At 34.0% G+C, this 23,815-nt stretch overlaps 5 protein-coding genes across 12 annotated transcripts; 4 read left to right on the forward strand and 1 right to left on the reverse strand.

The window, feature by feature from the left end:
* Positions 1–381: 381 nt before the first annotated feature.
* Positions 382–4,513, forward strand: LOC140958758 (MADS-box protein AGL24-like). The gene is made up of 5 exons (XM_073416323.1): positions 382–563; positions 3,412–3,493; positions 3,710–3,771; positions 3,869–3,968; positions 4,451–4,513. Exons 1-5 carry the CDS (start codon positions 382–384, stop codon positions 4,511–4,513), a joined length of 489 nt encoding a protein of 162 aa, XP_073272424.1.
* LOC140959100 (guanosine nucleotide diphosphate dissociation inhibitor At5g09550-like) lies at positions 3,897–11,601 on the forward strand. Of its 2 annotated transcripts, XM_073416856.1 has the most exons (17): positions 3,897–3,968; positions 4,074–4,115; positions 4,451–4,498; positions 4,607–4,713; positions 6,255–6,400; positions 6,833–6,895; positions 7,073–7,156; positions 7,375–7,482; positions 7,579–7,751; positions 8,580–8,691; positions 9,331–9,411; positions 9,504–9,566; positions 9,994–10,095; positions 10,208–10,332; positions 10,513–10,723; positions 10,971–11,045; positions 11,229–11,601. In XM_073416856.1, the coding sequence occupies exons 4-17, from the start codon at positions 4,677–4,679 to the stop codon at positions 11,268–11,270; spliced, it is 1,422 nt and encodes a 473-aa protein (XP_073272957.1). In that variant the 5' UTR covers positions 3,897–3,968; positions 4,074–4,115; positions 4,451–4,498; positions 4,607–4,676; the 3' UTR covers positions 11,271–11,601. The 2 variants fall into 2 exon arrangements, with proteins under 2 accessions (XP_073272957.1, XP_073272958.1); XM_073416857.1 differs by lacking the exons at positions 3,897–3,968; positions 4,074–4,115; positions 6,255–6,400 and having other exon boundaries at positions 4,467–4,498.
* Positions 11,602–12,927: 1,326 nt separating this feature from the next.
* On the forward strand, positions 12,928–17,980 carry LOC140959173 (KH domain-containing protein HEN4-like). 7 transcript variants are annotated; one of them, XR_012171937.1, is made up of 9 exons: positions 12,928–13,668; positions 14,466–14,900; positions 14,988–15,260; positions 15,378–15,503; positions 15,592–15,650; positions 15,743–15,825; positions 17,109–17,220; positions 17,465–17,591; positions 17,677–17,980. XR_012171937.1 is itself a non-coding variant. In XM_073416981.1 (8 exons), the coding sequence occupies exons 1-8, from the start codon at positions 13,015–13,017 to the stop codon at positions 17,746–17,748; spliced, it is 1,950 nt and encodes a 649-aa protein (XP_073273082.1). In that variant the 5' UTR covers positions 12,928–13,014; the 3' UTR covers positions 17,749–17,980. The 7 variants fall into 7 exon arrangements, 6 of the variants coding, with proteins under 6 accessions (XP_073273082.1, XP_073273084.1, XP_073273085.1 ...); XM_073416981.1 differs by having other exon boundaries at positions 15,378–15,650; positions 17,544–17,591; XM_073416983.1 differs by having other exon boundaries at positions 17,465–17,980.
* Positions 17,981–18,209: 229 nt separating this feature from the next.
* Positions 18,210–20,307, reverse strand: LOC140958450 (costars family protein). The gene is made up of 2 exons (XM_073415891.1): positions 20,188–20,307; positions 18,210–18,622 (listed from the first exon to the last, which is right to left on the reverse strand). Exons 1-2 carry the CDS (start codon positions 20,269–20,271, stop codon positions 18,428–18,430), a joined length of 279 nt encoding a protein of 92 aa, XP_073271992.1. The 5' UTR covers positions 20,272–20,307; the 3' UTR covers positions 18,210–18,427.
* Positions 20,308–21,278: 971 nt separating this feature from the next.
* On the forward strand, positions 21,279–23,592 carry LOC140958291 (uncharacterized). Its single transcript, XM_073415683.1, has 5 exons — positions 21,279–21,432; positions 22,524–22,580; positions 22,802–22,885; positions 22,992–23,161; positions 23,254–23,592. Exons 1-5 carry the CDS (start codon positions 21,411–21,413, stop codon positions 23,350–23,352), a joined length of 432 nt encoding a protein of 143 aa, XP_073271784.1. The 5' UTR covers positions 21,279–21,410; the 3' UTR covers positions 23,353–23,592.
* The last annotated feature ends 223 nt before the right edge of the window (positions 23,593–23,815 follow it).

Here is a 23,815-nt window from a genome sequence, read left to right on the forward strand (position 1 = left end):
GCTTTCTTTATCTTTCCCTCTGCAAGTTAGGTGTGTCATACATTAATCTTTTCCTTAAATCAACAACTGAGAAAGTTTCCATTTTTACACAAAACAATGTTCCGCAGATTCTTGGATAAAACCCAGAAAGCTATCTCTCGATATCGATCTACTATTTCTTTTGCTGTTTATGTATATTATTATATGAATAAAAGATTCCATTTCTCGGCTGACTATATAAGGGTTTCACTGCTTTCGGATTCTGTGTTGTACTTAAAGATATGCTTTCCTCTATGAATTTTTTAAACCAATAACCCATACCTTATGTCCTAGATAAATTTTCAGTTCTTTGTAATGATATATGTGTTTCTGTTGGATTAGAGATTTAAGGTGAAAACTAAAATGGTGAGACAGAAGATTGAGATAAACAGAATCGATAACTTGACAGCGAGACAGGTTACATTTTCCAAGAGGAGAAGAGGGCTTTTCAAGAAAGCTCAGGAGCTCTCCACTCTTTGTGACGCGGAGCTTGGCCTCATCGCTTTTTCTGCTACTGGGAAGCTCTTCTCTTTCTCCAGCTCCAGGTCTCTCTCTAGCTTCGATCTCTCTCTCTCTCACACACACACACGAGCACACACTTGGATCGAGCTTGTTCAGAATTAATTGAAAAGTACTTTAGGATTCGTAGATGAAAACCTTGTTGATTTGTTCCATGACATATATTATTTGGTCAAAACAAGATTATATAAATCAAACGGTGCACTCATGATATTTTATGCTTCGATTTGTGATTTGTACAAATCTTGTTTTCCTGTTTGGTTCATGTACATATATGTGCTCTAAAAATCTTGTACTTGGATCAGTCCCTTTTTTATTTATATGGTATATATCATTAATGAAGAAAATTAAATACATCTGAACAATATATTATTGATGACATTGTTTGATAAATAAAATAGATAAAAAAAACTATCATCTGAAATCCTATTTAATTATGTTAGTTTATATCAAGAAACGTTTAATGAATCCGAAAACGTGTCTGAATCCAGCTATATTCTTCGATAATCTCACAGATTCATGTGGTCGTTTAAAGAATCCTTTAATTTTCTCTTTGTTCTTCAATGTCTGATCTGATGAAATAGAATAATATTAATTAATATCCATATTTTCTTTGGTGTTTCAATACTAATCCATCATTAAAAAAAAACCTTTTAAGTCTCTTCAAAAACTCACTCTCTGTCATGTGTTAAATATCAAGTGATCCAAAATATTGATAAATTATATACTTTCCGTTGGACTTACCTTATTTTGACAGTCCACAACATATAATTTTCCTTACATAAACTTAAATCTGGATTAATAATCTGGGAATTTTCCACAGTGCGGCTATGGCTGTATTTTACATTATTATCATGCTTTTCAAAAATATAGCTGAACAAGCTCAGCTTTATTGTCATTAAAGAATTTTATTTATAGCCGGTTCGATCGATCAATCATATTAATATAGGATCAAAAGTCGTGTTTGTTATCACTGTTGTTATTCGACCATCTAGTACGCATGTTGATACAAGTAAATGACATGGATCGATTATAGCGTGGACGTGTAGAATGAAAGTTTCATGCAATGTGACTTTAACAAGTCGTCTTCGCAATTTTCTCCCTAAAAATAGTTCTTCTGATGGTTGTTTTTTGATATTCAAGTATAAATAAGTAGAAACAGTATTGCGTCTTTCTTGATATTTAATTATAGTTCAACATAATCGTAAGTGTCAATTAATTATATATAGTTAGCCTGTCTTTTCTATTTTTTCTAGAAATGAATAATGTTAATTATCTGGCCAAGCTAGGCTAAAGAAAATGCGATCGAGTTTATTTCGTTTTTCATTAAAATACGTAAAATTAGAAATTTATAATGATGTTCTAACTTGTAATTAATGACTTGGTACATGTATACCAGTCAACTACATGTAGTTAAGCGATTAGAAGCTAGAAGTACAAGAAATCATGTGTATTGGAAAACTAAAATTTTCAAAAAATAAATTCCCATTGGTTAGTGGAAAAAGATTTCGGTACTAAATCAATTTTGAAATTAAGGAAAGGAAATATAATTTGTAGAATTCTAGCTAGTGATCAATGAACATGCATGTGTTGCTGAATTATCTTCTTTAATTTATCTGGAAACAAACGTAATTAATTAGCACTTAAATTAAATTAAGTAAATCCTTCTCTTATTCATGCTTAAGGTTCGTACAACCCCCTCATTTTTCGTGTCTTTGATTTAAATATGCAAAAACAGAATTATCTTTGTTTTTCCTCGAATACATCCCATTGAAGATAAATTGGAATCCAAAAGTATGATTTGATTATAATTAATCCAAAAATTATTCAAACAAGCCAATGAAGGATTTGTATGAAGCATGCAAGAAGATCAACACCCGGTCTGAAGGGAGATTGAGATTACATAAATCAATAGTTCAAATTGAACTCAAATGTAGGGAATTTCCCATTTTTATAGGAACATATAATATATGTACCATGCATAAACAATGGTATATCTAGTTATAGCCCATTTTAGATATAAAATATATATCTTCTCACCATCCCCACAATGTATGAAACAAATGTATGCATTTCGATTAAGGTTTTATTTTATGGTTACAATTCTACCATATATTTCTTTTTCATTTTGTTGAAAATCGATTTAAATGATACAGACGCTTACGACCTCCCCTCTATATATGTACCTTGCAGTAATAATTCATCTGTCATCACGACTGTTACCATAATGATGATATTCATAGATCAAATTATTTCGTGGATTTGATTTCACTTGACTGTCTACGGTTCCATCTCTACCCATCCATATATATATATATATATATATATATATATATATATAAACAGAAGAGGATCAGACCAAGACCTCTGGAACAACAACTTTTTACAACATAGATAAGGCAACACAGTCCTATATATCTAGTGTACAACTCAAAATTTGTTTAGGAGTATTATTCACATCAACAATTTTACGTGCTTTGTGCGCCTCCCTAGCCAAGTAGTGGATATCTGGGACTCTTTATCATGCATGCATGAATGTAAGAGGATAAAGGAAGTATGGATAGAGATCTGGATTCTGGCCTCATTGTATAGTTGTTTGAGAAGTCAAGTTCCAAGTAAAATAAGATGTATATATCTTCTAGAGCATATTCCAGGCATTTGTCACTTGATCTTTAATTTAGACCTGCAGGTTCCTTCAACTTTATACTTGAGATCAATTTTCTTCTTGGACATATAATATTAGAATCATGTATACGTAGAACATCTAATCTTAAGTTATAATTATCTTTAAATGCTATTAAATTAGGTGAATGGCTGTGTTAATTAATTGAGTATATTTATATATACTTATGATTGCTTATCATATCATTGAAGCATGACACAACTCATTCAAAAGCATAAGCTGCTGACAGACAAGTCCAACAAATTAAGAAAATGGCCTCCTCAAGAAGATCAGGTGAGTCCCCACCCTTTTCACTATCGATCTAGTTCTAACGCACGTGTTTTACTGTGAAAATATGGAACGATTCGTTTATATATGGCCCGTATGTAGGATCAGATAAACTTAACTTTTACTACAAAATTATATATATCGTTCCAATTCTCGTTAAATATTTTTTTTATGTATGACCCTTCATTAATTATTTTGTGATTTCTTTTACGTACCTTTTAGCCTGAAAATAACGGCAATGAAGGGCTGAAAAAGGAGCTTATGGAGAGGACAATTGAATTACAGTATGAAACTCATGATGATCAAGAGTTTGTTACATATATATTTCCATGCACAATGTTTCGATATTTCTTCTTTTTTATTTTTCTGTTTTTTTTGCAGGCGACTCAAGGGAGAAGAGCTTCAAGGACTTGGGCTGGACGATTTGATAAGACTAGAGAAATTGGTCGAGGGAGGATTGAGCCGTGTTGGAAAAACAAAGGTCGTTTTTAATTTTGTCCTAATATTTCTTCTTAGCTAGTTTTCATCAAAGTTGTTGTTAAATCATATATAATAATATCTAAGTCCTAGCTTGGACGTGTTGCAGGACAACATGCTTTTCCAAGAGATAAGCTCGTTGAGGATGAGGGTAAGTCATGGAAATTAAGGCCTAATGCTAACTTAATTATTTCAAATTAAAATACATGTTTGTTACTTTGTACATCTCATGATATCTTATATTTAATGAATTAATTAAAGTTTTAGTACCCTGAATCTCTAAGACATTTTACATATGAAATCAATTTAATTAGTTTATTTTTTTTGTTTTTAATAATGTAATTAATTAACAGCTAGAAAAACTATACATGTCTATAACATATGATAAAATCTGAGAAAAAATAAGTGATCTTCCGCTTATTACCTCCTGTTTCTCCCGCTTACGTACGTCGTCTACTTATAAAAGTTTCGTTTCAAAAACCGCAGGAACTGGAACTAGAGGAAGAGAATGCAATGTTAAAACAACAGGCAGAGGTGATACAAATATAAATTAATTAATTTGGCCCCTTTATTATTTCACACACACACACACACACACACATATATATATATATTTATTAGTAATAATAAATATATTTTTAGATGCACAAATCGGAAGGCAAAAGAACTGCACCAACAGAAGGAAATTCTGCGCAATCATCCATTGTCATCGATGACAGCAGCGCATGCGATACTTCCCTTAAGCTGGGGTATGTCCATATATACTCCATTATACTTTTAGTGAAATGTGTTGTTTAATTTTAGTAAAGTTTCATTCATTTTAGTTACACTTAATTAATATTGCGAGGTTAAAATATATATATATATATCTTCCAAAACATGAGAAGCATTTTTCCTTGAATCACTCCAGATCTTCAGAAAATTATAATAACTGATTATTTCGTTTCAGACAGATATGATATATACTTCTGTCGACGCATATCATCTACTTTGATGCATCAAACACTCGATTGAAATATCGTTCAGAACATGATTTTCGATAGGAACATCCTATCACACACACACACACACACACATGTATATATAATGTTGTTCGAATTTCTTGTTTTTTTTCTACGTGATTATCAAAGAATACATGATAAGAATGCGATTTTTATACTTGATAAGTAATGGGGAATGATTAATGAATTCTCATCTTTGCATGCAGCTTGCCTGACTTAAACTATTAGGAGGAGAGATATGTATATATATGTATCTATGGAGAATTGGTTTTTTGCATTTTAGTCCTTAATTTGTTTATAGCTTGCAAGTTATGTAATGTATTTATTCTGTTATTAATATTTGGAATGTGCTATAATAATTAAGTAGCAATAAAATCTTCGAAACTTATATATTAATTGAAATTTTTCTAAAAATATGTTTTGTGAAATTTGAAAATACTATATTTGTTAAGAGGATGGTAATTGTGTACGTATGTGGAGCAATAGTTCGATATATATCTATACATCAAGATTAAATAGCAGATGATGGAGTTCAAAATATTTATTAATGAATGAGAATAGATCAAAAGTGCAAATTGAAAATTCGAAATTATAAGTTTTTTTAACATGCAGGATATTATACTTGAAAAAGTAGGGATAAATACCATTTTAAATCATAGTATACAATTTTTTGATTATAATCAATTATATCAGAATTCTGTCCCAAATTTTTATATAAATTGTCACTTGCATATATAGATGCATTACGAGAATTTCTTAAAATAAGCACTTACATTTAAAAACAAATCTTTTACGCACGCCATATATAACTAAAATAATGAATTCTAGAAAATCTAAAATTAAATTTTAAATTGTTATGCTTCAAATTCTATTTAAAAAGTTTTAAAAAAAATATTTTTAAAGATATATATATATATATATATTTTTAATTTGGATACATACCAAAATTATCGATTTTAATTTGGTCCAATTTATTTTATTTTAGTTTTCAAATTAAATCGACATTTCAGATCATTTCGATTTAATAAAAAAATTTCTTCTATCTCCTATTTTTAATTTTGATAAATATTAATTATTTCAAATGATTTGCTGTACCCACGAAATAGCGTCATGATTTAGAAATGGGGTGGCGATGGCCCCTCCCTCCCATTCGCTGAAGACTCGTTCCTCTTCAAATCACACTGCACAAAAATGTCTTCGTTTCCGTTAATGCTACTCCCTCGATTTCTCTTCATTCCCATTCTATTCTTCTCCTCAGTTTCTGGGTTTCTTTTTCCTCTCCTCTGCAGTTTCTTGGACCCCCTTTTATTGGAAATTCCCGGGATTTCTCATCTACAACTCGATCGTCATGGATGAAGAGTATGATGTCATCGTTCTGGGCACTGGCCTCAAAGAATGCATTCTTAGTGGTCTTCTATCTGTCGATGGGCTAAAAGTGAGCGATCGTTGTGTTTTGGCTTACGTTTTTGTTTATATGTGTACGTGTATACTAGATACTTGTGATTTCTGTATGCTTACTGCCTGCAGTGGCAATGTGTGAATGAGTTTGATGTTAAGTTTTACGTATTTTTTTTATTGATCCCATTATTTATTTGGTTCTTTTAATTTTTATTATTGATTTATTCATCAGTAATGCATGGCTGAACTCATACGCAGAGAAATTGTTTTTCCCCCTTTCCTGTTATTTAATCCATTATTCTATAAGATGAGCATTTTACTTTTTCAGAGAACCTACACGGAAATCCACTTTTAGTCTTTATTGAATAAGCATGTAATTTTTTGGTTTGTTGACTAACTGAGTTTGATTAGTTTTTTGCTGCCAATTTATTAGTAAAATGTTTTAATAATCTCGAGTTTTTTCCACCAGGTTCTACACATGGACAAGAATGATTATTATGGAGGAGAATCCAGCTCTATCAATTTGACTCAGGTAGTTCCTAAGAACTGATATTTTTTAATTTGAATGCTAAATTTTTTCTAACAAAATCTACAGTAAAAAGGCCCAGTTAGAAAAAAAATGAAGTATTTCGAGTACATATGGACAAGCGTTGCTGGATCTTCTTCCAGTTAACGAGCTTTTATGACTTATTTGTTTTCCATTAAGTAGCTTTGGAAACGCTTCAGAGGAAATGACCAGCCTCCTGCGGAACTAGGTGCAAGTAGAGAGTACAATGTTGATATGATACCGAAGGTATTTAGGATTTATGTTTATTACCAATTTAATGCAATGTACCATAATTCAAATCTCATATTTAGATTTTGGTATCTCGTGCTTAGCATCTGTGGTATTAGAGATTGGTAAATAAAGCCCTCCCTTTCATGGTTTCAATCTTATATTATCATTTTATGTGATTATTTGTGTTTATGAAAATTGGTTGAGGTGAAATCTTTTTGGTTTTATTTTTTTAGTTCATGATGGCAAATGGAATTTTGGTACGCGTGCTTATTCATGCTAATGTTACCAAGTATTTGAACTTCAAAGCAGTTGATGGTAGCTTTGTGTACAATAAAGGAAAGGTATGCCACTTGAACCAAGACTTACCTGATCTTATCCAGTCATTCTCATGCACGGCTTTATATTTGTCTTTACTTTCTCTCAAATGTTAAATGCAGATTCACAAAGTTCCAGCAACTGATGTTGAAGCATTGAAATCTCCACTAATGGGGCTATTTGAAAAGCGCCGTGCTCGGAAGTTCTTTGTTTTTGTCCAAGAATTTGAAGAGTCTGATACTAAAACTCACGAAGGGATGGATTTGAACTCAATCACAGCAAAGGAGCTTATTACGTTGGTTTTTTTTCGCCTTGTGCATTTGTGAAACTCTATTTTATTATCTATGGTCGATATTATTAGAGGTCTACACATGCACATATTCTTATCGATAATAGATTCTTCTTTGTTGATCGCATGCTTGATCATTTTAGGTCGAAAACTTCATGAAACAATGTGTCCCCATAGAGAGGGAATTTTACCTCCCCCATGCAGGGCAGAGTAATATTGGCTTAATCAAATAGAATCTGTGCTAGTTTCGTGTTATTAATGGATAATTCATGATATCTTCGCCAAACCCGTTTGCTGACTGCATATCTCAGAAAATCTGTTTCCTTGACAATAAAAAAGATTTGCTCAATATGTGAAATCATACAATTGTGCAATCCCTCCCGCTAAGAAAAATAAAGTTTGAGATCATCTAAATGGCGAAATTTCTGCATGGTTTAGAGGCATTTGATTGAACAAAGAAACACAAAAGTGCAAAACATGGAAAACAGATTTCCTACCGATATTTTCCTATTTTATTGTTGTGGTTTCTTCAACTGTTGTAGAATGGATGGTTATTGAATTTTCCGAAGTGAAAGAATTTCAAGTATGAATTATTCTAGGTTACTGATAGCTGATTTGAATGAATAAAGTGATATATGATGTATTTGACATGCTTTTAAAAAAAAATCTATATTCAACATGAAATATTCTTTAATCTTTCGTTAGATATGTACTCTTCTTAGTAAAATATGGCTGTATGAGGGAAATGAAAATGAGGGGGACTGTCATATTTTTATGTACTGTGCTTGATATACTCATATCTAGATGGCTATCCCAAATTTTCTTTGAATGCAGAAAATATGAACTTGAAGACGACACAATTGATTTTATCGGCCATGCCTTGGCACTTCATAGGGATGATAGTTACTTGGACCAGCCAGCTATGGATTTTGTGAAGAGAATGAAGGTGGGTATTTTACCTGAAGTGTAGCGTTCATTATCACTTGCATTGATTAAACATTTTCATGGAATTAAGACATAATACATTTGTTTTGCTCTAGGTCATAGCGCATTTCTGATAATTGAACTATTTTGCATTTAATCAATTTGTGGCTGTTTCATGGATGCAGTTTGTCATGTACATGCTTCCTGTGTCTGTATGAGATGATATCTGAATCTTATTACATAAAAGCAAAAGGTACATACAACATTAAGCAACTAGCAAGTTATTGTTTATCTGAGAGCAAGTGTAGTATGTTGTAAGAACTTAACCGAATAAGTCATTTGAGGTCTTCTTGGAATATGATAATGCAACTTTATTTATGAACTGTATTGGCGTGCATCTGGAGTGACTTGAATTTTGACAAGTAGAATGTTAATGCCATTTTACAACACGACGAGTTTGGTATTAATTAGATTTGCATGGTCATTTTTTTATGGTTTTGAAGATGTAAAACAACACATGTTTGTGGCACATTTTTCTTGGAAATAACAGAGGCTTAGAAGGCGATCCAAAATTCCTTTAAGCGTGGCATGAAAATTGTTCTTAAGTATTTAATTTGTGAAAATTCTGGTAACAATGCCTACCATATTCTATTTTCTAAAGCTATATGCAGAATCTCTGGCACGTTTTCAAGCAGGATCCCCTTACATCTATCCACTGTATGGACTGGGAGAATTGCCTCAGGTTTGGCTCTCCCCATAAGTCATTTTCATGCGGAGAATTATCCTCATTTTTATGGTGTATTGACACATCTTAGCGTGCACCATAATTAACAGTCATTTGCACGCCTAAGTGCAGTTTATGGTGGGACTTACATGCTAAACAAGCCACAATGCAAGGTAATCTTCAAGAATTTGCCATTTTGGATGCTACTCTTCTGTATTCAATGTATTCTTGTTCAGCTGATAAATCTGTAATTCTATCATTGGTTTTAACATTCATGTCTTCTTTTTAGATTGAAGAAAAGAGATAGGTCAACTTCGTCAAAGCCATGCCATACTTGGTCATCGGCTGTTATGGATAAAAATGAAAGATACATTCTGAATAAATAGACATCGTATCTTGTCTGCCAAATATAAAAGCAATCTAATCTACGTTAAATTCAAAAAACCTAAGCAACCAATTATCCAAATAATTATCTTTAGATATTCAACAGTCTGTTATCAGCAGTAACTTCATTTTTGGTTGTCCTGATTCTGTTAGCTGTGGGAGAGACATTGCTTGTGCTCTAACATTGTAGAATTGTTCTATTATTGGGTTTTACAGGTTGAATTCGATGGAGATGGGAAAGTAATTGGTGTAACTTCTGAAGGAGAAACAGTGAAATGCAAGAAAGTTGTTTGTGATCCGTCATATTTACCAGATAAGGTGATTTTCTAACTAGTAAATAGCCTGACATCTGACCACCTACTTGCCTGTATTTCTGTCGTGCGTTTTGTTTTTCATGAAAAATAGTTTCAAAAATATCGGCCTACCACAGGTCCAGAAGGTTGGAAAGGTTGCCCGTGCTATATGCATAATGAGCCACCCAATTCCAAACACCGATGAGTCTCATTCAGCACAAGTCATTTTACCGCAGAAGCAACTTGGTCGTAAATCAGATATGTATGTTAACTAAATTATTATGGCACACTACCATATTGTCCATACATGCATAGAGAATAGAAAAAATTAGTGCATTAGTCAATATTACACAAAACCACATTTGGAATCATGTCTTTTTTAAAATGTAGAAGGTTGATATAATTTCCTATCTGTAGAATTTTTATCTTTGATTTCCTACAGGTACTTGTTCTGCTGCTCTTATACTCACAACGTTGCACCAAAAGGAAAATATATAGCATTTGTATCTGCTGAAGCTGAGACTGACAACCCTGAGGTAGAACTGAAGATTGGTGTAGACCTTCTCGGCCCAGTTGATGAGATATTTTTCGACACATATGACACATTGGTGCCCACCAACAACAGTGATGCTGACCACTGTTTCATATCAAAGGTCAGCTAGCATTGCAATTTATAATGTCAGCAACTTCCTAAGATGTCTTGTGTAATTTTTTGAAACCATCTGTGTGTCATTTATTGACTTTAATTAAATCATGGAGACCGATAATGCTAATAAAAAAATTATTCATCTTCCCAAGGCGTTTAAGCATATATATTCTCTTGGTAGTAGCATAAAACAAACGCCATCCCCAATCACTATCTATACATTTGTGTAATTCTTTCAGCATGGTCTTTTGCAGAGTTATGATTCAACAACGCACTTTGAGTCTACTGTGACGGATGTGTTGGCCATGTACACCAAGATAACTGGAAAGGTAAATTGCCAATATGGGGTCATTGATATGAAAATCAAGTAACATTGGCACTATAGTATGGCATATAAACCACGAGTCTTTCAACATCAAACTGGAGTTGATGCCAATATAAAAGCAGGACTGTTTGGCAGTTTAGTTTAATATTCCCTTTTAATTTTTGTTGCTTCTGTTATCTGTTCTTAGGTTCTTGATTTATCCGTGGACCTGGCTGGTGTTGATCAATGAGCTTCTATCAGAGTGTTATCATCCAACCATTACAAATCAAACTCCAAATTTTTGAACGGTTCCGATGCTACTTCTCAATCGAAGATTGAATCTTGGCCTTGAGCTCCAACCGTAGTAAAAAAATAGTATAGATATGTTTCCCTTAAGCTCCGCTAAATCGAGCATAGATAGTACAGATATGTTTCCCTTAAGCTCCGCTAAATCGCATTTCTTGAAAAGAGCATAGGACTTTTAGCTCGTGGGATCTCTCTCATCCATTTTCCTCATTTTCTTGAAGTTGTCTGTGAATGTTTTTTTCAGATACATATTGTCTGTGAATGTTTTTTTCATATATATAAGTTCGTACAATTTGCACAGTAGAAGTTCGTAAAATACCTATATATATATATATTCACCATAAATCAATTTACACAGTAGAAGTTCATAAAATACCTCTCATTTATTCCACTTGTGATACCCCGTTCGGTTTTCTTTTCAAAAAGAATATAGTGAAGACTTACTTACACAGTCGAAGTTCGTAAAATACCTCACCATCTCCGCCTTGTGTATGAAGCAAATCCGCTTAGAATCTTGTCCCTCCAACTAGTCAAGCTGCACCAAAGACTTCCACTATTTCTTGGAAGTCCAGATGATATCGAAGAGTTGCAGGGTTATGGAGATGTACAGCAGAAAGGCGTGTTTTCGAGCACTTGAGTTGGTTGTTCATTGGATCCGGAGGTGTAAGTGTACATGGTAGAAATGTATAAAAATGATGGATTCATGTTTTCAAAAAAAAGTGCTTTTTGTTGAACGGATGTTTGTCAAGATTATTGGAGCTATCTCATTTGTTGCATGGTCAGTCCATGGGAACTTTGTAGTGGCGATTCTTGACAAGAATGGTAAAATCAATTTCATATATAATTTCTCTTTTTAAAAAATAAAAATAAAATGCTAAATTGTTTCTTTTTACTCGCACTCATTATTAGTAATATTTTACCCAAAGCAAAAACTTGTGTGAGACGGTCTCACGGGTCGTATTTGTGAGACGGATCTTTTATTTAGGTCATCCATAAAAAAGTATTACTTTTTATGCTAAGAGTATTACTTTTTGTTGTGAATATGGGTAGGGTTGACCCGTCTCACAGATTAAGATCCGTGAGATGGTCTCACATGAGAGTCAATCTTTACCCAAAGCCCTGTAAAACATTAACACAACTATACATTTTGTACAAAGAATTGGTATATTCAAATAAATTTTAGATTATTTTAACAAAGGTTTATCTCTCAAATGTAGTGAACAGCTTCAATTTCTTCACCACATGCACAAAAGGCAACATATGAAAAATAAAAGATTAGATTTTGACCAATTAGTTATTTTATTATTAAAAATTACTTGAACGAAAATAATTACATAAAATAATCAATGCTGAGATTTCGTGTCATGAAATTTTTTTTAGGCTTCTAGATATCATAATCCAATTTTTAAATATGTCTATATTTTATTCATGAATTAATTTAAATATGTAATGTATTTTCAATAGAATTGTTCATGGTTTTATTAAAATTCCGACTTATCTTCAAAATCAATTATTTCAAAATTTATACAATTATATATATATAGATATAAATGTTCTAATATTTCGAAAAAGTATTTAGAGGCGACCCTCTAAAATGATTTGCTGCATCATTCATTCCTCTTCCGCACGCACGCTCGCACGCTTTAAGCGATAGATACACGATAGTGTGTATGTAACGCCGGACTATAATGGAAAGTTCCTTCCACTTTCCACCAGCAAAACGCCATGTCCACGCTCCTTCAACCACAATGGACGAACCCACCAATAATCACAACAGCACGACCCATTTCAACCAATCGCTTGATGGAGGAGCCTCGCTTTCCTCACGTTCCAAGCCTCATCAATCGCCTCTATACGTTCCCCCGGGCCACGTAGCTTTTCGCGTCGTCTGCCCTTCTTCATGTGTTGGCGGCCTTATTGGAAAGTCGGGCTCCATCGTTAAGAAACTTCAGCAACTCACCAATTCCAAAATCCGGGTGCAAGAACATAAAAACTTGTCGGAACACCGGGTCATCACTGTTAGTTCCTCTCCCCTTGCGACCAATAGAATCACTCTCCACGGGGATGAGTGGCTTGAGGTGTCGGCTGCACAAGAAGGTGTAGTGAGGGTTTTTGAGAGGGTGGTGGAGGTGGCGATTGAGGTAGACTCTCTCGCTGTTGCAGGGGCGGTTGAGGGTAATGTGCTATGTAGGCTGTTGGTGTGGAAGAATCAAGCGGGGACCATCATAGGGATAGGGGGTAAAGTGGTAGATGAGATCAGGGATGACTCCGGGTCCCGAATCAAACTCTTGAAGCCAGAAGAGTTTCCTTCTTTCGCGTTGCCTACTGATGCAATCGTGGAAGTGAGTTCAGAACTTAAAAGGATGTATTTGTTGTTTTGAGTTCATGGCAATGGAAAAAATTGATTTAAAGTACTGAATTTTGATTTGAACCGGTATCGATCATGTACATGGGTATGGTGGTGTTGTGATTCTACGAGTTGCCATATGTGAAGTAATTGATTCTGTTGAATTATCATTTGTACTATAATTGATCAAATTATTGTTCTTTGTAAATGTTAATGCTACCATTGATAAACTGAAAGGACATTAGGAAGCTCCGCATAGTATTGTCTGGAAAATACTTGTTTTTATCATGTTACACAGTAAGTGTAGTTTTTGGGTTAGTACTTTTCCGAAAATAGGCATGCATTTGTGGAGTGACTAGAAAACGTCTCCATGCAATTGAATTTAAATTGCGGAATATTCCAGTTCACTGGCAAAGATTTCTAAATCCAAACTAGTGAAAACAGCATGTCCCTAAAACATGTGTAGTGAAGTAGCTTCAAAGGGGATTCATTTTGACATTGTCATGCCTTCTCGAGTTATTTTATCTTTAGAAAAATTCAATCGTTAAAATCCTTGCAAAACATGGTTTCTCCCCGTGGGTTGTTTGTGCTGGTTAAGTATCTGTGCCATGAGAAACTTTTAATGAAAAAAGTTAATTCTGTCCGGAGTTGGAGAGAGAGGAACATGCAATGCCGTTTGCTATGTATGAACTTCTAGGATTTTTGTTCTCTCTGTTACATAGCACTTAGCATGCCAGGATCACACTGGTTAGTTTCTGGTCGTTACGGATTATTGGTTTGATGTATTTACAGATTGAAGGAGATGTTTTGGCTGTTAAGAAAACTCTTGTGGCTGTCACTAGCCGCCTACAAGAGTTTCCACCATTTGAAAGAACAACAATGCACGGAGCCCGGCCTTTTGAGGTGGAGTCTTCATCAGTTCCACCTATGGGTTTACCTCGGCAGCAGAATCCAATGCTACCATCTATGCCTTCAAACTCCATTAAGCAAACTTTAAGAGATGATACTTTACTATCAGCGCCTGAAAAGATTTCTACCGTGGACTCTATGCCATTACAGCAAGAAGTTGTTTTTAAGATGCTATGCCCAAAATACCAAGTGGGTGCTATTATTGGCAAAAGAGGATCAGTTGTCCGGGCTCTTGAAAGTGAAAGTGGTGCTTCCATACGTGTTGGGCGTGCTTTAGCTGCGTGTGACGAAAACGTAATAATTATTAGTGCTATGGAGGTATTTTCAGTTTTCACTTTTACTACTCTCGTTTTGTTTACATGGGCATATGAGTTTATTTGTTTTCCCTGTTTTGTGGTTGTGTAGAATGTAGAGAGACAATACTCGCCTGCACAAAGAGCAGCCATCCTCGTCTTCAATAGGTGTATGGAGGTTCGTGTGGAGAAGGGAAGGGATTTGAATTCAAAAGGATCACCTGTATCCGCTCGACTTTTGGTACCAGCGAATCAGATTTTTTGTCTGTTAGGGAAACGAGGCGCAATAATTTCAGAGATGAGAAAGGTAACTGGTGCTGGCATATGGATTATTGGTGGCAACCAAGTTCCTAAGTGCAGCTCGGAAAACGATAAAGTTGTCCAGGTGCAATAATTTTGAATGTTTGGACTTTCACTTGCTGCCTTCAATGTGGTCGTTGTGCCTTTGTGCAATGATCGTTATGTAAGTCCTAAACAGTTGTGTGATTTTTCTGTTTTTCAGATAACTGGGGAGTTTGTAGGTGTTCAAGATGCTCTCAGTAAGGTAACTGCTAGATTACGAGATAACATCTCGTCTGCAAAACCGTCAATTGGAAGTGGAACTATTCAGAACAATCCTTACTTGAGAGTAAGAGATCCTCTTCCATTTGGGTTGTATCCATCTTTTGTCCCACCCGAAAATCTTAATGAGCTCAAGTCTTTGCCACAAAGTATAGATAATCGACCTTCCTACGATATTGACCGGCTTCTGTCGCCTAGTTTATTGGCATCATTTGTAAGAATTTTTAGATATTTTTCACCATTACCTCTTCTTTTATCTAGCTTTATCATTTGCTAATTTTTTGTTGGATGAATGATTTGTTGCAGACAATTTCTGGAGAAGACCAGGGGCGTGGTATGGAAATGGACAGAAAGATACATTCAATTCAAGCTGATGTGGAACTTGGCAGGTTGGTACCATATGCGATTTTCAAAATCCCGGTTATTTTACGCTATTATTTGTTATTGACAATAGAACACATCAACAAAAAAAACATGTGCTAGGTTACCTTTAATTATATTTTTAGAAATATACGATCTGATGAACAGAGTGTTCGTGAAAAATAGTGCTAGGAATCCTAAGTAATTGCTTTGTCATTTTCTGATACCTTCAGAAGGCAAACCTTATATTGGCAAGGTGTTTTTTGTCAAGGAAAAAAAAAAGAAACAAATTTGAACTGTGGAAGTACATCACTAAGTGATATTTAATGCTTATGAAGTTTTGATATTTGGTAAGTTCTGGGATCTGATGGACAATGAGTAATGATGATTGTGTTTAGCTGGTTTGCTTCATGGTACTCTGTATACGAGTGGTATTCATGTTATGTGGATCACGGACAAATCGATCGGCTTGTTGTATTTTTTAAACTGGTCATGTCTGATCAAGGTTAAACGCCAATGTTTATTTCATTCCCGAGAACATTTTTTGTCAAAATAGGAAACTAATTATTACTTACTACATAGGATACCCTGCACTGTTTGGTGTATCTTTGTTCAGTTTAAGATTTGATCTGAGTCATGGCCCTTCAAGTAATATGTTGCCAATATATTTAAGCTGGACATTCTTCTGCTGTTATTCACACACAGCTGATAAGCGCAGTACTTTATGTCTACTCTTCTGGAAAGCAATATATGACTTTTGCTCCCAACAGTGGGTCAGTCAGTGAGGCTTAGTCCTAGCATCTTGATGCAAGCTAGGACTCTACCTTTCAATGAAGCGCTAGCCTTGGCTGAGACACACCAGTTTAACTGCACTTCAAAGGCTTGGGATGCAACATATTGATATTCATTTATTTTCTCCATTAAACTACGAAGAATTGTGTTATCATTGCTCATCAATTTTAAAAGCATATCTTGGATGACATGAGAGATAATTTTTTTTCCCACTACTTAGATTCTGATATTTTATCCTAATAGTTGTTTCAATTAATGTGCCTGGCCCAATGCCTTGCGTCTATGATCTACAATACCCACATGTCTTAGTGCGCGTACGCCTCTGGTAACTATGATTATATATAACTCAGCCCTCAACACGAAGTTGTTGATTTGGAGATATTATGCCATGTACTAACTCTTTTGGTTACCTCGTGTAATGAATGTCATACCATGGGATGGCCATGGTTTGCTTGCATGTAGAAGGTTCGTTTAGCGTCCAAAGAAAGATTCAGTGCTTCTTTTCTATCTTTGTTGGCAGTGGAAGAGGATCTGAAATTGTGGCTAACACGACTGTGGAGATTGTTGTACCTGTTTATGCCATTGGTTCTGTTTATGGGGAAAATGGGAGCAACTTGGATCGTTTGAGACAGGTATCTGAAAGTTCCTGTACTTCCTGTTTTTCGTGGAAAACATGTAGCAGCCACTGTACATCGTTTTCATTAATGATCTGATGAAATATTTGGGGGTTTTGGAACCTTTTAATCGAGTTCTCTGGATTTCCATTGGGGATGAGATGTTGATTTCGTGTATTAAAATTTGATGCAAACTATAGTAAAGTTTATTGACAAACTATGTTTATAGACTGTTTTTAATGAGTGAATATGTGATAAATAGATTTCTGGAGCAAAAATCGTAATTCTCGAGCCCCAGCCTGGAGCCACCGATAGAATAGTCTCCATATCTGGGACACCAGATGAAACACTGTCTGCTCAGAGCCTACTCCAAGCATTCATATGATCAGGTTCAACATGAAAAATATTCCTTCACAATTTTCTGCTAAAATTCTTTTGGTATTTAATGCCCACCCACCCCGACTCAACATATAGGTAGTTGACGAAGATTCTACTGCTTGCAAAGCTAACAGTTGGCTAGTTGCCTTCACGTCAACTCATAGATAGGGGTCTGTCTGATGATCTGGTTCAGTTTCTTCGTACACTTGTATACATTTTTCAGTGAAAGGCCATACTCGTGAGAAATTCAACCCAATACTTGGGCAAGGATTTTAAAAGTTAGTTTTGGGAGATAAAAAGGATATTAATTGTTTTTTTTATGAGATACTTTCTATTATGCATATTGAATCATGTAATATTTTGTTTGGCAATTATTATTAAGCTATTTTTTAATTTGATATTTGTGCGAGTGATATTTAATAAGTTGAATCAAACGTAATGTTTTGAAAAGTATGCGATCGACAGAGATTTATAGTTGGAGAAAATATTGAAACATGAAGCGATGACAATAGTTTAGAATGGAAAACGAGTTCGGTGAACTAAAATTAAATAAATGGCAGAACTGTGGATTATAAATTTTACTCTTTTTATTGTAACTATGTCATCTCCCAATATTTTTTTGTGCTATATTAGCAGCCAAAGCAAATGCTTTTATTTAAAAAAAAATTTAAACACTATTAACATAACAGGTCACTCAAAAGTCTCAATCCGAGAAAGCTAAAAGAGATAAACATACAACACAAAAGAATACAATATTGGAGTTTACAATCTTCAAACAGTGTTTCATTCCATAGAATAGAGTGCCGAGTTTGCCCCGTAGATGGAATGGTACCTTTTAAAAGATGTATTAACTTTTCACAGGGACATCACTTGACGTCGCTTCGGGTTTGAGAGTTATTTCAACGTTATCATGAACTCCTTGCAACAATAGTTCACCATCATAAGTTAAAACCTTGCGTTTTTTTGCAGCACGTAGTGTTCCAACTAAAGCTTCGAATATGTTTGCACACCTATCGTCATTAAATAGCACGCCAAAGGTGACCTTGAAAATACAAAAAGAAAACAGTGCAGCAGAAGAGTTAAAAGATTTATAAGATGGACAGTCTGTGTAACTCATATTTTATAATCTCACACAAGTTTTTCTGTTAGATGATGATTCTTGTGGTCAGTATATATTACAAGATACAAAATAAACAATGTTTTGATAGATAAAACATCATATTTTTCATTCACTCTATATATGCATTCGTCTTCTTCTACAGTATAATGAGACCTAATTACAGCATATAGAACCTTTTACATCTATTGATAAAAATTTGCACAAAGCTGCAAGAACTCATAAAATTGTTAAAAAGAGAACTTGTGAAGTTTTTGTTCAAAGTATTAAACGAGTAGGACTATCTCTCCATGAGGGATAATCAGGTCACATGCTATGTAGTTAATTCATTTGATGCGTCTTTTAAACCATTTCACCATTTTTTAAAAAAGAATTTTGACAAAATTTTTGAATATGCTAAACCGATATCACACCAACTGTTCAATTGTTGTCTATCATCTCGAGAAACCTGATGCATATCATATACATTTTGGCGCCACCAGCCTACTGTGCCAGATAATCCAGGAAATATTGTAAAATTATGCAAAACTGCAAAATATGAAGGGAATGAGAGGTTTACCATTTCTCCATCTTACAATAATATTTAAATATCCTCAAATGCAAGAGGAATGGTTGCCTATATCTACCTACCGTGCAGCCTATTTTGGAAAAACCATCAACGCGGAAAGCAATTTGCATTAGTTTATAAACTGGAAGAATGATCGTAAAACCATAAGGCATTCAAGCTATTTCTGAGACCTCCGTCATTTATAGAACAGTTTCCATGAGGTTTAATCGATAAAATAAGAGCTTGGATGTTTGTCAAACAAATAGTATGCGAACATTTGATCGAGCCGTAATCCCAAAATTCACTTCTTAGAACAACCATTAGTTTAATGGTTCATCCCACTAATTCACCAAAACTTACTAGTAGCTTTGTTATTGCAAGAGCCCTACCCCGAGAATTCGATTCATGCCCAAACTATTGACAAATTACACTGGAAAAAATTTTGGTCTGAAAAACTAATACAGAGGCGTACCTCAAGATCTAAGCTCTGACCTTCACTCAACTTTTGACCCAACAGTTGCAATAACAAAATATGTATTCATAGAGATTTAGACAACTGCATTCGAAGCTAAATAAATTCATTAATCAACATGAAATTTTGAAAATATATAAACAGATATTCGTACATAATCCAGCCACCAGAGCAGAATCAATATTAAAGAAAAACTAAATCTTGAACGTTACATCCAAAAACAAGCAATGCAATGTGAATATGGTGATCGAGTGGGATAAACAAACATGGATCTGAATCAAATCTACCAATACAATAAAACATTACTAATCCTAAAGCCAGTAATGATAAGAGAAAAAAGAGGGATCAACCAAAAAAAACACGGGAATCCTACAAATCTGCTGTCAAATTACATCCTAAAACGAGTAATATAATGGAAAATAACGTGGGTGTGAATCAAATCAAGGTTTTCAGGTGCTCTCGAATTTGTACCTTGTAGGAACCATCGCCTTGGGGTTTACCCAGACGTTTGATTTCCTCTTTGAGCCGGCCCACCTCTTCCTCCACGTTCAGCATTTTTCTTCAACTATATGCTCTTCTGATATTTTTTAGTAATGTATAGAGAAAATAAATAGAAAAAAAAGGCTATTCATTACGTCTGACCCATGGCCACCGTGGAAAATCTAAAACACATCAAATCCTTTTACAAATATTATTTTAAGTTGTTGTTTAAAAATATTTATTAAACATGTTTTCAAATTTAAGTAAGTATTTCATAAGACGGTTTAACGAAACTTTATTCGTGAGACGGATCAATTATGTCTATATTTATAATAAAAAGTAATATATTTGACATAAAAAATAATATTTCTTCATTGATGACCCATATAAAATATCAATTTTACAAAATTGACATGTGAAACCGTCTCACGAGAGTTTTTGTGTTCAACTTTTACTTAAAATTTTCAAATATTTAGTTGATTAAAAATTTGAAAGTACTTAAAATAAATTATTTTAAACAGTGTTAATATATATAATGTCGCATCAACATTCCTAATACAATAAAAATAAACCCAAAAATTAAAATATATAATATTAAGATTGAAATTCGATAATATAATGGATGAAAATCGCAAAAAAAATTTATCAAGTCAGTTAAATTTTTTTTTTGGTAATTTTAGTCTATCTGACTCTTTTGTTATGTTAAAAAAAAAAACTAAACAAGTTTATTCAATATTAGTTCATGTTTATTTATTACGATTAACTCTCGAACTTGAGATCTATTTAAACATATGGATTTTAAATATAATTAATTTTGCATACATGTTTTTTCTCTTTTTGAAATTTTTATAGGGATGACGATGGTGTGATTTTTTTTTTAAACAAAAAATACTTTATTTTACTGATTTGTTTTTACAAATTACAAAATTATAATAAATTATTAAGTTATTGTCTGGATTGAATCGGCCATTCAATGGATGTTTTGAGGTTTTTGAATCGGAATAGTCAACTATAAAACGAGAAATTTATTTTAAAAAAGAAATTAAAATGTTTACCAACCATTAAGATATTGACACGTATCACCATTGCAATTCCTGGTTAGCGGCTACGATTCTTATCCTCGCCTATAAATTCCTATCTAGGGCTTACATTTCAAGCCACCAAGATCGAAGCTTCATTTCCTCGTTGCTCGTAGCCAAAACCTTAAAGAAACAATGGCTCGCCGTAGCTCCGGAGGTTGATTTTCTGTTTCTTTTACTTTATTATTATTATATCTTCTCAAGCGAATCAATATTGGTCCGATCTCTGACCCTGCGATTGTTTTGTTTCATTTTCTGTTAGATTATATATATATATATATATACACACACACGAAACAATCTTCAATGTTTGATTTCTACGAATAATTTATGTTTTCAACCATCTTTGACCATATGGGATTTTCCATTTTCGATTGATTGCGAGTGTACTGGGTCTAGGGTTCTTCAAATTTTAGATGTGATTTGTGCTGCTTTGAACAACGAATGCTTGTCTGGACTTTTATTTGACCGTCTTAAGATTTTCCAAGTCTCGTGATTGATTGTGAAAGATCTTTTCTTTTTCGCTATTGATGGTTATGGCTTCGGTTTTTAAGGGCTTTAGATTTTAATATTTTGATTGGGATTAGGCTTTGTGTTTCTGGAGATTGTGCTCAGCCTTTATTTGTATGTTCTACTAGAGTTATTCTGAATGTTGGAAAAACAATCACCACGGTTGTCATTGTTACAATTATCCCCTAAATTGTTGATCAATGTTTAGACTTGTTTTCAGTTATTATTTTAAATATTTAAAAAAAAAAACAACTCCTTGAACTTGTATTGGAGGTATTTTAAAATTTTACAGACATAGTTGAGGTGTTGATGGTAGTGGTATGTTATAGATATGTAACTCTTTAATGAGAATGCGGTATTTTTAAGATTTTAAAATTAAAATATGGTTTATTGGATTAGAATATAATCATTGATGAGAGTTTAACTGAAAGTTATTGATTATGTTTGGAGATGTCATAGAAACAATTGGGTTTTGGGGAACAAAAAGGTAATGGTAATTTCATTTTGATTTTGTCGTTGAAAACAGAACTCAAGTATTTATCTCTTGTATTGCTTCAGTTGACAATACTTTTGGCATTACATGTTTGACATGTTAAAATAGTTATAGGATAATAGGTTGATGTGTGTTTGCATTTCTATGGCTTTGATTTAGGTATAGATTAAATTGGCTATCGTATGAGTTTTGATTGTTAATTTTACAGAGTCCAATTCTCATCACCCGCATTATTGCTTTTACAGGAAGATCTGCTCGTCCGGCTCCTCGTCCGGCTCCAGCTCGGAACCCACCTCAACCAGGTAATTTGTTCCAAACCATTCAATCGTTTATAAATTTACAAGCAAGATTAGATCAGGGTTGGAGGTATTTATGGTAGTTTTTTTGACAACATTCAATGTTTAAGCTATCTATAAGATCCTCATTCGATTCGGTTGAATGATATAATGTCCGTACTATACTAAGTATGCTATGTGATGAATGTTGCCTCCAAGCTTATCATTTTTGTGTCTAATTCATGCAGTGAATCGTGCTCCTCCACCAGCTCCTCTTCAAAGTAGTTCTGGTGGATCCATGCTTGGAGGCATTGGTTCAACAATAGCCCAAGGTAAGCCTTTTAAGCCAGCCAAAGCTTTGATGTACGACCTGGACATTTTTCCATCAGACAGAAGATTGACTTTACTGCACATTTTTTTTATATTTAACTTCAACAGGTATGGCATTTGGTACTGGAAGTGCAGTTGCACACAGGGCTGTCGATGCTGTTATGGGTCCTCGCACGATTCAGCATGAAACAGTAGTCTCTGAGGCTGCTACAGTACCAGCATCCTCCAGCATGGGCGGCTCTGATGCTTGCACCGTGCACTCAAAGGCATTCCAGGATGTAAGCTTATTAGCACTGTAAAATAAAGTAACGTATTTTTAACTTGATATTGATGATGGGTTTGATGATCGGAACCGTGATTTTTTCTGCAGTGCGTCAATAACTTTGGAAGCGACATCAGCAAATGCCAGTTCTATATGGATATGTTGGCTGAGTGCAGGAGAAGCTCAGGCTCCATGATGAGTTCCTAAGAAATGCTCTTAATCAACAACTTGGCCCAAGTTACAAAATTTTATCCTTTTCATTGGAATGTTTTCGCTTGAACTTGTGACAATAAAAATGTTGGTTCAAGCACAACTGCGTGTTTCTATTTCAAATCTTATGAATTGTGTGTTTTGGATTTAGACTATTGGTTGGCTTTATGATATGGAATATCATCCAGACTTTTGAATTCAAAATTTTATAATAATGTAATATTTGTTTGTTCTTCATATTGCACACTTCAATACTTCATACTGTGCAATGATATAAAATGTATGACGAAGCCCTCGTTCTAACATTTAAATAATTGAATACCAAAATATAACAAGATTTATTTGAAACAGATGATGGTGATATTTCTTTTTTTATTTATTTCATAACTTTAAGACATCATATATCGCAAAGAAACGCTTGTTTCGTAGCACTATAGGTCCAATTCTTTTTATAATAATT

This window comes from Primulina huaijiensis, chromosome 15 (genome assembly GCF_012295235.1).
Source record: "Primulina huaijiensis isolate GDHJ02 chromosome 15, ASM1229523v2, whole genome shotgun sequence".
NCBI classification, from domain to species: Eukaryota; Viridiplantae; Streptophyta; class Magnoliopsida; order Lamiales; family Gesneriaceae; genus Primulina; species Primulina huaijiensis.

Coding starts and splice junctions, on each gene's coding strand:
- LOC140958758 (XM_073416323.1), top strand. CDS start 382: ATGGTGAGACAGAAGATTGAGATAAACAGAATCGATAACTTGACAGCG. Junction 564..3,411: donor TTCTCTTTCTCCAGCTCCAG/GTCTCTCTCTAG, acceptor ATATCATTGAAG/CATGACACAACTCATTCAAA. Junction 3,772..3,868: donor GAGAGGACAATTGAATTACA/GTATGAAACTCA, acceptor TTTTTTTTGCAG/GCGACTCAAGGGAGAAGAGC.
- LOC140959100 (XM_073416856.1), top strand. CDS start 4,677: ATGACAGCAGCGCATGCGATACTTCCCTTAAGCTGGG. Junction 7,483..7,578: donor TTGTGTACAATAAAGGAAAG/GTATGCCACTTG, acceptor TGTTAAATGCAG/ATTCACAAAGTTCCAGCAAC. Junction 10,724..10,970: donor ACCACTGTTTCATATCAAAG/GTCAGCTAGCAT, acceptor GGTCTTTTGCAG/AGTTATGATTCAACAACGCA.
- LOC140959173 (XM_073416979.1), top strand. CDS start 13,015: ATGGAAAGTTCCTTCCACTTTCCACCAGCAAAACGCCATGTCCACGCT. Junction 15,261..15,377: donor AAAACGATAAAGTTGTCCAG/GTGCAATAATTT, acceptor TCTGTTTTTCAG/ATAACTGGGGAGTTTGTAGG. Junction 17,221..17,464: donor ACTTGGATCGTTTGAGACAG/GTATCTGAAAGT, acceptor TGTGATAAATAG/ATTTCTGGAGCAAAAATCGT.
- LOC140958450 (XM_073415891.1), bottom strand. CDS start 20,271: ATGCTGAACGTGGAGGAAGAGGTGGGCCGGCTCAAAGAGGAAATCAAA. Junction 18,623..20,187: donor AAGGCGATGGTTCCTACAAG/GTACAAATTCGA, acceptor TGTATTTTCAAG/GTCACCTTTGGCGTGCTATT.
- LOC140958291 (XM_073415683.1), top strand. CDS start 21,411: ATGGCTCGCCGTAGCTCCGGAG. Junction 22,581..22,801: donor TCGGAACCCACCTCAACCAG/GTAATTTGTTCC, acceptor TAATTCATGCAG/TGAATCGTGCTCCTCCACCA. Junction 22,886..22,991: donor TGGTTCAACAATAGCCCAAG/GTAAGCCTTTTA, acceptor TAACTTCAACAG/GTATGGCATTTGGTACTGGA.